The sequence below is a fragment of the Equus quagga genome, chromosome 1 (assembly GCF_021613505.1).
Source record: "Equus quagga isolate Etosha38 chromosome 1, UCLA_HA_Equagga_1.0, whole genome shotgun sequence".
Lineage (NCBI taxonomy): Eukaryota > Metazoa > Chordata > Mammalia > Perissodactyla > Equidae > Equus > Equus quagga.
This window is the reverse complement of record NC_060267.1, coordinates 86772542-86785027: the sequence shown is the minus strand read 5'-3', so window position 1 is coordinate 86785027 and position 12486 is coordinate 86772542. Positions and strand designations below refer to the sequence as shown.

The following is a 12486-nucleotide window of genomic DNA, read 5'->3' as shown; positions in this document are numbered from 1 at the left end:
ATGTAGAGAAAAATTAATTTGATGCACACTATATACAACTCACATATATACAAAACCAGTTCCAGGTGAATTACAGAGATCTAAAACAGACAGGTAAGAAAATGTTTTTAGCAGATAATTAAGAATATCTTCTTGATCTCAGGATAAGAAAAGATTTCTTAAACAAGACATAAAAAGCCCAACCATAAGAGAAAAAATTAATGTTTTTGTTTCTCAAAATATCTGGTCATCTGGGGCCAGCCTGGTGGTGTAGTGGTTGGGTTCATGCGCTCTGCTTCAGTGGCCCAGGGTTTGTGGGTTTGGATTGCGGGCGCAGACCTAGCACTGCTCGTTGGGCCACACTGATCCCACATAAAATAGAGGAAGATTGGTACAGATGTTAGCTCAGGGCCAATCTTCCTCATACAGACACACACACACAAACACAAATCTGTTCATCGAAAAAGAGCATAAGTTCTATAATTTGATTTTAGTGATGGTTACATGAACCTATATATATAAGATAAAACCGTATAGAACTATATGCAAACACATACACACACAAATGCAGGCTAAAAAAAATTGTGAAAACTGAATGAGGTGTGTAGTCTAGTTAAAAGTAATGTGCCAATGAGAATTTCCTAGTTTTCCAGCTATATAAGATGTCTCCATTGGAGGAAGCTGAGTGAAGAGTACATGGGATTCCACTATTTTTGCAACCTTCTGCGAGTCTGTACTGCTTTCAAAATTAAAAAGTTTTAAAAAACCTCAGTATGGAAATAAAAACACGTGCTACAGAGTAGGAAAAGATACTTGCAACACATAGAACTGAAAAAATGACTAATATCTAGAATATAATTAATTAATTACAAAATAAGAAACTCAATAGAAAAATGGGCAACTTCAGAAAAGAAGAAATCGAAATGACCGATAAAAATATGAAAAAGTACACAACTTCATTTGTGATCAGAGAAATTAAAATTAAAACCATAATGAGATGCCAGTACATATGCCCCAGACTGTCAAAATAAAAAGTTTACATCAAGTGTTGACAATGATGTGAACATCTGGAACTCACACACTTCTGCCGAGAGCGTACATTTGTACAACCACTTTGGAAAGCAGTTTGCCCTGACCTACTAAAGTGGAAGATATTTAAACCTTTTGATCCCTAAATTCTAATCCTAGTCATACGCCCTAGAGAAATTCATGCCTGCGGGTACTAAGAAACATGTATAAGAATGTTCATAACACCATTATTCAAAACAGCCGAAATATAAACACAACATAAATTGTGATGTGTTGGAATACTATATAGAAGTGAAAATGAATGAATTAGAGTTACATGTTTCACAATAAGGACAAAACTTAAAATGTTGAGTGAAAGAAGCCAGACACAAAAGAATATACACTCTCTGATTCCATCTACATCAAGTAAAAAAACAGGTGAAACTAAATCACAATGTTTGAGGAAGTATATTTAAGTGGTAAAATTCTAAAGATTGTAATGATAAAGAAAAGTAACATTTTTATGGAGGAGGGGATTGTGATCAGCTGGGGGAAGAAACAAGGACTTCTGAGCGCTGACAACATTCTATTTCTTGACCTGAATATTAAATACCTGGGCATTCACTTAATGGTTACTCATTAAACTGTACATTTGTCTACATTTTATGCACTCTTCTGTATTGACATTGTAATTTATAATAAAAAAGTTTAAAATATATAGAACATCCAGCACATAGTAGATACTCAATTAAGGGTAGCTACTATTGACTTAAAAAAAAAGGCAGCTTATTCGTGACAATCTCCAAGAAATATAGCTAACTAGATAAAGGAGCAGAACCATGTGTGTAGCATGCTCCATCACTGGTTTGAAAACAGGGATACACACACACATACACACAAACACACACACTGTATGTGAATAAAACAACTCTGGAAGGCTACACAAGAAAGTAGTGACAGTGGTTACTTTTACCAATGCAGGGGAACAGGGCTAGGGACTGGGTGGCAGGCAGACTTATTTTCATTGTATATTTTATGTTGTACTCTTTGAATCTTATACCGTGTACATATATTTCCTACTGTAAAAATTTAGAAATTTAAGATATATATCAAATGAGGTCACTTAAATTCCACAGACGTAGCTCTTTATACTTAGTATCTTATTTTACTTCAAAGGAAATTTAAGACAGAAGAAAAATTTAAACTAACTTTTTATTTTTATTTTATTTTATTTTTTGAGGAAGATTAGCCCTGAGCTAACTACTGCCAATCCTCCTCTTTTTGCTGAGGAAGACTGGCCCTGAGCTAACATCCGCGCCCATCTTTTTCTACTTTATACGTGGGACGCCTGCCACAGCATGGTGTGCCAAACAGTGCCATGTCCGCACCCAGGATCCGAACCGGTGAACCCCGGGCCGCTGAGAAGCGGAATGTGCGAACTTAACCACTGCACCACTGGGCCAGCCCCTAAACTAACTTTTTACGTGTAAAATTAAAATGCTTTACAGGGGCTGGCCCCGTGGCCGAGTGGTTAACTTCGTGTGCTCCCCTGCAGTCGGCCCAGTGTTTCGTTGGTTTGGATCCTGGGCGCGGACATGGCACTGCTCATCAAACCATGCTGAGGCAGCATCCCACATGCCACAATTAGATGGACCCACAACGAAGAATATACAACTATGTACTGGGGGGCTTTGGGGAGAAAAAAGGAAAAAATAAATAAAATCTTTAAAATATTCAAGATATCATTTGAAAAAAAAAATGCTTTACAATGAATCAAATACTTTAATCATAACAAGAGCCTTGTGAGGAGCAGACTTATACCCATTTTACAGACTAGCCTCAGAGAGATTAAGTGACTTGCCCTAAATCACAGCCAGTTAAATGACAGAACTGGAACTCATAGTTTTTATGCTTCCAAACCCTATGGTCTTTCCTCTCTATCAGACTAACATAGCATGCCCTCCTAAATGCCTTCCACCATTCAAATATATGTGAACAACAGAAAATGCATTATTTGTTACTTTTCATTTGTGTGTGTGGGGGGAAGGTTCAACATGGATGCCGTTCAAAGGCATCGTGCCAAGTGAAATAAGTCATACAGAGAAAGACCAACACTGCATGATCTCACTTATACGTGGAATGTAAAAATAAAGAAATAAAAACCAAGCTCATGGATACTGAGAACAGATTGGTGGTTGCCAGAGGGGGTGGGGTGGGGTGTGGGAGAAATGGGTGAACTGTTTTGTTTTTGCTTTTTGGTTTAAATAAATTGAATAAAAGTTAAAAGGAAAAAAAAGAAGACAGTTTTTATGGAATCTTATACCAAGGACACACAGTTGACAGGATGAGGACAAATTTCCTAATTCCTTCAGAGCTTCACTATCTTTTTTAGCAAAATTGAACTAGTTCTACTGAGCTCTCTCACCACATTCTATGGAGAATAATTTACATCTAATTTAAATACAAAACGAGCAAAATGTTCAGTGTATAAACCCAAATATCTATAGTGTCACAACACTGTACAATAATGTACAGTACCCATCCTCTCCCCTATTTAAATTCTGCTTATTAGTATTACTTTTTCCAGTCCAAATGGCACTCAAATCATTTATACGCAAACTTTTTCTTACTTACAATGTCATTCTCATTTAATAGACATTTAATGGGGACCTAACTTGTTCCTACTATTGTGTTGTACAGAGGATGATGAATGTGGTTCAGCATTTCAACTGCTCACAGATCAGCGAGGAGACAGAAAAATAAGCCAATAACTATAATTGTGAAAAATGTTCTAAGAGTATTATGTATTATGGGACCCCAGGGGAAGGAAGGTACTATTTGGGCCTCTCTCCTTCTGGTATATACACTCCATACAGGCTTTCATCCTCACCACTCTTCAAACTGTTCTGGACAAAATGAACAGTGGCTCCTATGTTGCTAAATCTGGGTCATCTCTTAGTTATCATCTATCTCAGTATGTTAGTTTCACACAGTTGTTCATTTCCTCCTTCTTGAAAGAAAAAAGGAGTTCTCTATTAATTGCAAAACTCTTTTTTAAAAAATGAAGACAAAGAAGGAAACATTGCATAGCACATTGTATTTTTGCAAGCACAAAAAACCCACTATATGATTTCTACCTACTATTGCTCCCAGCTCAGGTGTCAGGGAGATACATTTGTTTTATTCCTGTGTTGTTTAATGAAGGTTGAGGAACTATCTCCAGTAACTTAATAAAAAAAGACATTTATGTGGCCAACATGAGCGTCATTAGATGCAGCACTTTTAAAAGCATTTCCAAAACTCTTTGTCAAATTCAATGCAACCGTCAAACTTATTATTTCCCATTAAAAGAACCTTGAAAACGGACTCTGAAGAGGTGGTTTTCTTGAAGAGCTTCTAAAATTTCTTATCGTAGTATATTTACATGATTAATAATAGCATTACCACTATTCTACAACTTTCCAAACACTTCACATACAGTAGCTCATTTGATCCTTGGAACAAGCCACTAAGACAGAACAGAAATCCCTGACATTCAATAGATGAAGAAACTGAAGCTGTCTTTTTTCCAAAGTCATGCACCCTATCTCCTAGTTGAACATTCTCTCCAACAAAGCATGTGGAAATTTGCCAATTATCAGGGTATAAACATTCAACTTGTCAATTACATAGGCCTTTTCCTTTTCTTTCCTGCTCTATGCCTTTAATTCCCTTCCAGAAAGGAAGATTTAGTAGCTAAAAGATAATTCCATCCTAATCAGTCCTAACTCTGTTGAGCTTTCTGAGATCAGGTGGGAACTAGAAGCCTATTTTCTTACTCGTAAGAACACAAGCGAAACAAGCTGGTTTAAATTAACGGAAAAAATCTACATTTCTCTATCACCTATGATCAAAATATTTGCAAACTATGTAACTACTCTGTATCCTAAAATAAAATATAAGTCTTACAAACTTGGAAGCTCAGGATGACAACCTAGACTACAGAAATTAAAAGTCAAACTGCCAAGGCTCAAATCCTGGCTCTGTATCTTCTCAGCTGTGTAATCTCCTGGGCAAGTTTCTTTACCTCTTGGGACTTCGGATTCTTTAGATCTAAAATAGGGGCAAAAAAAACTGCTTTCATAAGGATTAACAAAGATAATGCACATAAAGCATTTAGCATAGCGTCTAGCATTTAAATATTGATAACTTGGCGTTGATACTATTATTGGCATTTAACACAGCAAACTAGATTTATCTATGCACTTTCCTATTCAACCCATAAATGACTGTACTTTGGAATATAATATATACCTAATATACTTGGTTTTAAAAAGATACTACAACCACCAATATACTCAATTCCCTTTGGAAGTTAGCCAGATGTCACTTTTCTACATCTTAGAAAAAGGAGAATTGTAATAGGTTACCCCATCAATCAAGGGTGAGGTTGAAACTGAGAGCTTTGTTTTTAATGGAAATGGACTGTAATACATACAGAAAATTTGCTTGAAATAATATGAAGCTGTAATGCGGCCAAATAGTGATTTTTATCCTGATAAATGGACTGATGCAACATAAAGAAGGGTCAGTGTTTCAGCTGTATTACAAGCCCTGGTGAAAGAGATGGATGATGCAACTTCTATAGTAAGAATGGAGTCAACTCTGAGTCACCACTATAACCTTTGAGAAGCACTAAAGGAGAAAGAAAAATTCCTGAGTACTGACTCCCAGGCTAAGTCACACTCAGTGAATGGTGTGTAAGATGTTTCAGTGCTATCTGGACACAGTATTGCACACACCCATGAATCTCAAGAATATACTCAGTGGGAAAGATACCGGAGTCATTAGCTCCTATGATAATGCCCCACACGCTTTCTGTAAGCATCTCAAAATATTTTGCATCAGGCATTTGGCCTGTCCATACTACGTCCTCCAAAAAGATTTGTTGAATGAATGAATTTAATTTTTAAAAACTGGTGATAGCGTTGGCTATGGAGTCAAGCTGACTTGGACATCAACCCTAACTCCACCACTCACCAGTTCTGTGACTTTAAACTAGTTACCTAATCTATTTCGGTTTCAATTTTCTTATCTGGAAAATAGGAAACTCCAAGTAGAGAACTGTAAGGACTGAATGACACAGGACATATAGAACAACGTCTGGCACATAGTAAGTGCTACTAGAGTGAATCGTAGCCCCTATTATTTTTTGCTACAGGCTTTTATACTAGACTAAGGCATTATCAAGAAGTCTTTGTCTATCAAAAGCGTTTAAGCACAATCAGACCTTTCCCAGCAGAGTGAAGGTAGAAAGCTATCAAGAACAAAGGACGAGGAAGGCCTTGTAAACGATAATTTGAGCCACGAGGGTAAACGACGGGCAGGGGAGGGGAAGGCAAGGGGTGGCAAACCAGAAAAATGACAGATCCCAGGCTGGGAGCAAGGGCATTAGTTAAGGTCTTCAGGAGAGGGTTGACACAGTGGGGAGGGGACCTGGGGCCAGGAGGCAGTTACTTTGGCCAGACCTATCCTGTGACTTATTGTAGGACAGGGTAATGTGGAGAGGCCTGGTATAGACAAAGATAGCTGGGGAGGGGGTACAGGGGTGACAGGAATGGGTAAGAGAAGCCATGATTCGCGGCCAGGCAGTGCCCAGACCAGGTCCCAGCTCGAGGGCTGCGGTCCGGAGACACAAAAGACCCTGAGGCTCGGACACCGGTACCGGTAGTGGCTACGAGGGGCAGAGAAATTTGTTGTGAGGTGACCACAGCATCTACGCTGAGAGCCGCCTCCCTAGGACAGGATGGAGGCCCGCAGGAGGAAGAGCCGCTTCCCGCTTCGAGATGAGGGACAGAAGTGGGGCGAGAAGGCAGAGGAGAAGCAAAGGATCCAAATCCCACCGCCTCAAGGGAATCACGCGCGCCGGACCGGCTCCAGTTCCCCCGGGCCTAGCGTGGAGGCGGGACCTCAGCAGTTCCCGGCGGAAACGGCTTCGGGGTGAGAGATCGCACCAGCGACAGGCAGCTGCTGAACCAATGGGGCCAGCGCACGGGGCGGATGTTGCCTCCCATTGGTGGCTGTTGGGCGCGACCAGCAGCCAATGAGTCCGCCCGGGAGGAGTAGCGGTGACGTCAGTTGCGGAGGAGGCCGCTTCGAATCGGCGGCGGCCAGCTTGGTGGTCTGGGCCAATCAGCGACCTCCAACGAGTATCGTCTTCGCCAATCGGCGGCCTCCACGACGGGGCTGGGGGAGGGTATATAAGCGGCGTCGGCGACGGCGCGGTCGACGCTGGCCGAGACATCACAGTTCTAGCGATTTGGGCGTTTCGTGAGTGTGAGAGGTAAGCGTCGCGGCCTGTCTTTCCTGACCTGTCCTTCGCCGTGTCCGCTACTCCTCGTGACCCCGGGCCCTGTCGCCCTCAGGTCGGTACCCTCGGTGCGCTCCGGTGCTGCGGCCTGTGACTGGATTGCCTGCGACGTGCTGCCTGCCTGCTGACCGACTGGCCGACGGCGCCGGCAAGATGAAGCTCTCCCTGGTGGCTGCGGTGCTGCTGCTGCTCGGCGCGGCGCGGGCCGAGGAGGAGGACAAGAAGGAGGACGTGGGCACGGTGGTCGGCATCGACCTGGGGACCACCTACTCCTGGTAAGCGGTGTTTGTGGAAGGGGGAGAGTGGGGCGTGGCCTCCTGGGCTGCGGCGAGCATCGCGGTGCTGATGCCTTCCGTTTCGTTTTTCCGCCAGCGTCGGCGTGTTCAAGAACGGCCGCGTGGAGATCATTGCCAACGATCAGGGCAACCGCATCACGCCGTCTTATGTGGCCTTCACTCCTGAAGGGGAGCGTCTGATCGGCGATGCAGCCAAGAACCAGCTCACCTCCAACCCTGAGAACACGGTCTTTGACGCCAAGCGGCTCATCGGCCGCACATGGAACGACCCGTCTGTGCAGCAGGACATCAAGTTCTTGCCTTTCAAGGTTTGACCGGGTTTTTCTCCACCCGGGGGGAAAGGGGGGGGGGGGGGGGGGGGGGTGATGGTGGAAGTATTTAGCTTTCAGAAGTTACTGGAAAACATTGTTGAGCAACAAAAAAGGATACAGACGTGGGATATGTAATAATTTTTAGTTAATAATTTTAGTATGTTACAAACTTAAACCAGTGAAGTTGGCAAAGAGACTTCACACGTAATTACTCTGTCCACATTAGTTTAGGATTAAAAGACTGATTAAAACGGAAGAGACTTGTCTTTATAAGGTATCCATATTCCTTAGTATTTATGATCAATATGCAGCTCCAAGGGACCAAAGTACACCAAGTATGGGGGAGGAAATGGGTCTCAGACAATCCTCCTTAAAGTTTGAAATGTCATTGCTTCTGTGTCTGAAAATAATAATCATTCTTTAAAATAGGTGGTTGAAAAGAAAACAAAACCATACATTCAAGTTGATATTGGAGGTGGGCAAACAAAGACATTTGCTCCTGAAGAAATTTCTGCCATGGTTCTCACTAAAATGAAGGAAACTGCTGAGGCTTATTTGGGAAAGAAGGTAAGCATTTCTAGAACAATTTTAAGTCATTTTATTACTACTCTCATGGTTGTGTTGTATAGATGCCTTCATCATTTTGCTAATTTAAATCTGAATGACATCCATGTATATCAGTTTTAATTACTTGCCTGCTTTACTGTAGGCCAAACAAAATATTAGGGACTTTTCATCTGTCATCACTGAATGCTTACAAATCCATGGGTATAAAATTATATATATCCTACCCATCTTACAAATAAACTGGTTTAGAAACTAAAGTGATGGTTTGACTGTAACTTAAGGGTTAAACCATGTGATAAAATACATTTAATTACCTTTTGTTGTTCTTTTAGGTTACCCATGCAGTTGTTACTGTACCAGCCTATTTCAATGATGCCCAACGCCAGGCAACCAAAGATGCTGGAACTATTGCTGGATTGAATGTTATGAGGATCATCAATGAGCCGTAAGTGTTACATTCAAAATTATGGCATGTTAGCCAAATGGGAATGTAAACTTAACTAAACTTTTTTTCTTCTTTCTCATTCTCCTAACAGCACAGCAGCTGCTATTGCTTATGGCCTGGATAAGAGGGAAGGGGAGAAGAACATCCTGGTGTTTGACCTGGGTGGTGGAACCTTCGATGTGTCTCTTCTCACCATTGATAATGGTGTCTTCGAAGTTGTGGCCACTAATGGAGATACTCATCTGGGGGGAGAAGACTTCGACCAGCGTGTCATGGAACACTTCATCAAGCTCTACAAAAAGAAGACTGGCAAAGATGTTCGGAAAGACAACAGAGCTGTGCAGAAACTCCGGCGTGAGGTAGAAAAGGCCAAACGGGCCCTGTCTTCTCAACATCAAGCAAGAATTGAAATTGAATCTTTCTATGAAGGAGAAGACTTCTCTGAGACCCTGACTCGGGCCAAATTTGAAGAGCTAAACATGGTATGTTGTTTTTTGCTTTGCTAATGACATCTAGTTAAACTCTTGAGTTTGGGAAAATGCATTTGGATACCAGGCAATATCTGGTATATCAGGCATCATCAGCGTAATTATGTCTCTTATTCTAGGACCTGTTCCGTTCTACCATGAAACCTGTCCAGAAGGTGCTGGAAGATTCTGACTTGAAGAAGTCTGATATTGATGAAATTGTTCTTGTTGGTGGCTCCACCCGAATCCCAAAGATTCAGCAACTAGTGAAAGAGTTCTTCAATGGCAAGGAGCCATCCCGTGGCATAAACCCAGATGAGGCTGTAGCGTATGGTGCTGCTGTCCAGGCTGGTGTCCTCTCTGGTGATCAAGACACAGGTAGGTCAATGTCATCTTCCACAGAACTTCAGTAGTTTGATGGGAAGAATGTAATTAGCTGTTGCTTTAAAAGGCAATAGAGTATGAGCAGTAAGGTCACACAGCTAGTAAAGGGTATCGTGAGGACAAGACCTGGTGCAGTCTCAAGAGCCTTGGCCAACTAGATTTAGTTGGCCTTCTAAATACTTCTAAAATGCTTCTAAAATGATTTTACATAGAACCTGCCAAGTGGCACGATGGAGAAGATAAGTTATACTGTTCTTGGGGAGACTGCTTGGTAGTGCTCCTATCAGTCTTGAATTAGAGCTTACCTTGATTAACTTGCCTTTGCAGGTGATCTGGTTCTACTTGATGTATGTCCCCTGACACTTGGTATTGAAACCGTGGGAGGTGTCATGACCAAACTGATTCCAAGGAACACTGTGGTGCCCACCAAGAAGTCTCAGATCTTTTCTACAGCTTCTGATAATCAACCAACTGTTACAATCAAGGTCTATGAAGGTAATTGCTTACTTTTGTTAATACCACGGTGTGTTTTTGAAGAGCATGACTTCTTGCTTAATATGCTCTATTGAAATGACTAGGGAAAGAAATAGCTGCTGTTTTCATATGGGGGTGCCTAATTTGACAAGTGTTGGGTTTGGTAGAGTCAGCACTAAAATCCACCTCTTATCTAGCTATCTAGCCCTCTGTTCCCATTAAAAATAACTTCCGTGCTGGCTCCTAGAATAGAAGAACAAGAAAAGGGTTCTTAATGCTGGGAAGGAGATGAAATTCAATTAAGAGTTGCTAGTAACTTAACTCACTGTTAGTCCAATTTGTTGCTCCTTATAGACCAATTTACTGACCCACTTCTAGCCTGATAAAAGTGCCTTTGCCACTATCAGCTCTAACAGAGTGTGGGGATTCAGATGTACTAATGTTTGTCAGTAACAACTAACAAGGTTTTCTTTGTGTAACTTTAGGTGAACGACCCTTGACGAAAGACAATCACCTTTTGGGAACTTTTGATCTGACTGGAATTCCTCCTGCTCCCCGTGGGGTCCCACAGATTGAAGTCACCTTTGAGATAGATGTGAATGGCATTCTTCGAGTGACAGCTGAAGACAAAGGTACAGGCAACAAAAATAAGATCACAATTACCAATGACCAAAATCGCCTGACACCTGAAGAAATTGAAAGGATGGTTAATGATGCTGAGAAGTTTGCCGAGGAGGACAAGAAGCTCAAAGAGCGCATTGACACTAGAAACGAACTAGAAAGCTATGCCTACTCTCTAAAGAATCAGATTGGAGATAAAGAAAAGCTAGGAGGGAAACTTTCCTCTGAAGATAAGGAGACCATGGAAAAAGCCGTAGAGGAAAAGATTGAATGGCTGGAAAGTCACCAGGATGCTGACATTGAAGATTTCAAAGCTAAAAAGAAGGAACTAGAAGAAATTGTTCAGCCAATTATCAGCAAACTCTATGGAAGTGCAGGCCCTCCTCCAACTGGTGATGAGGAAGCAGCAGACAAAGATGAGTTGTAGGCACTGTTCTGCTAGTGCTGTAATATTGTAAATACTGGACTCAGGAACTTTCGTTAGGAGAAAATTGAGAGAACTTAAGGCTCGAATGTAATTGGAATCTTCACCTTGGAGTGGAGTTGAAAATGCTATAGCCCAAGTGGCTGTTTACTGCTTTTCATTAGCAGTTGCTCACATGTCTCGGGGTTGGGGGGAGAAGAGGAATTGGCTATCTTAAAAAGTGGGTAAAAATGTGGTTAGGGCGTGTGTTCACCTTGAAGATGTTCTATTTAACAATTGGGTCATGTGCATCTGGTGTAGGAACTTTTTTCTACCGTAAGTGACACCAATAAATGTTTGTTATTTACACTGGTCTAATTTTCGTGGTAAACTTCTAATTAGGTCAATCATTTATTTTTAAAGTCAAGATTCTCACTTGGGGGGGCTGTGTTTGGGGTTTGAGGTAAGGAAACATTTTTATTAATACTTTCAGGGAACTTGCCGAACCTCAATCTAATTTAAGAAGAGGGGCGGGAGGCTCATCCATACCCTTACCTAGGAGGGCCGTCTCACAGTGCCCAAGGGGGGAGTTTTCTCAGACATATTTGAAATTTCCTATATCCCCTTATCTTTCTAAAACTGTCTTTCTGATGGCTTTTTAACTCAATGATGCTTTATAGCTGTTTGGATTCTCAAGACTTGATAAAGTGACAGATCATTGATGTTGACTTTATGTGCTTGGATCCAATTCATAATTTCAGACTGTAAAATTATATTTTGAACTTAGCTGTGTCAAATCTCCATCTCCGAGATTTCTTTTTTTCTTTTTAAAGATTTTATTTTTCCTTTTTCTCCCCAAAGCACCCCCATACATAGTTGTATATTTTTTAGTTGTGGGTCTTTCTAGTTGTGCTATGTGGGACGCTGCCTCAGCATGGCTTGATGAGCAGTGCCATGTCCGCGCCCAGGATCCGAACCAGCAAAACCCTGGGCCGCCAAAGCGGAGCACGTGAACTTAACCACTCGGCCATGGGGCTGGCCCCCTCCGAGATTCCTTATTAGTGGTACTAGAGTGGGATCTAGGATGGTGACCCTGAAACTATATTAAGCCCTACTAATAATTGGGAATCAAAGGCAGTCAGTTGTGTCAAGAAGGGTTCAAGATTAATTGGATTGGCCTCC

General features: G+C 41.6%; 1 protein-coding gene across 2 annotated transcripts; it reads left to right on the top strand.

Moving 5' to 3' along the window:
- Window positions 1-7177: 7177 nt before the first annotated feature.
- Window positions 7178-11671, top strand: HSPA5 (heat shock protein family A (Hsp70) member 5). Of its 2 annotated transcripts, XM_046672743.1 has the most exons (9): window positions 7178-7309; window positions 7392-7611; window positions 7709-7940; window positions 8373-8510; window positions 8843-8955; window positions 9047-9437; window positions 9563-9800; window positions 10134-10301; window positions 10766-11671. In XM_046672743.1, exons 2-9 carry the CDS (start codon window positions 7490-7492, stop codon window positions 11326-11328), a joined length of 1965 nt encoding a protein of 654 aa, XP_046528699.1. In that variant the 5' UTR covers window positions 7178-7309; window positions 7392-7489; the 3' UTR covers window positions 11329-11671. The 2 variants fall into 2 exon arrangements, with proteins under 2 accessions (XP_046528699.1, XP_046528690.1); XM_046672734.1 differs by lacking the exon at window positions 7178-7309 and having other exon boundaries at window positions 7316-7611.
- Window positions 11672-12486: the final 815 nt, after the last annotated feature.

Coding starts and splice junctions, on each gene's coding strand:
- HSPA5 (XM_046672743.1), top strand. CDS start 7,490: ATGAAGCTCTCCCTGGTGGCTGCGGTGCTGCTGCTGCTCGGCGCGGCG. Junction 7,612..7,708: donor CTGGGGACCACCTACTCCTG/GTAAGCGGTGTT, acceptor TTTTTCCGCCAG/CGTCGGCGTGTTCAAGAACG. Junction 8,956..9,046: donor ATGAGGATCATCAATGAGCC/GTAAGTGTTACA, acceptor TTCTCCTAACAG/CACAGCAGCTGCTATTGCTT.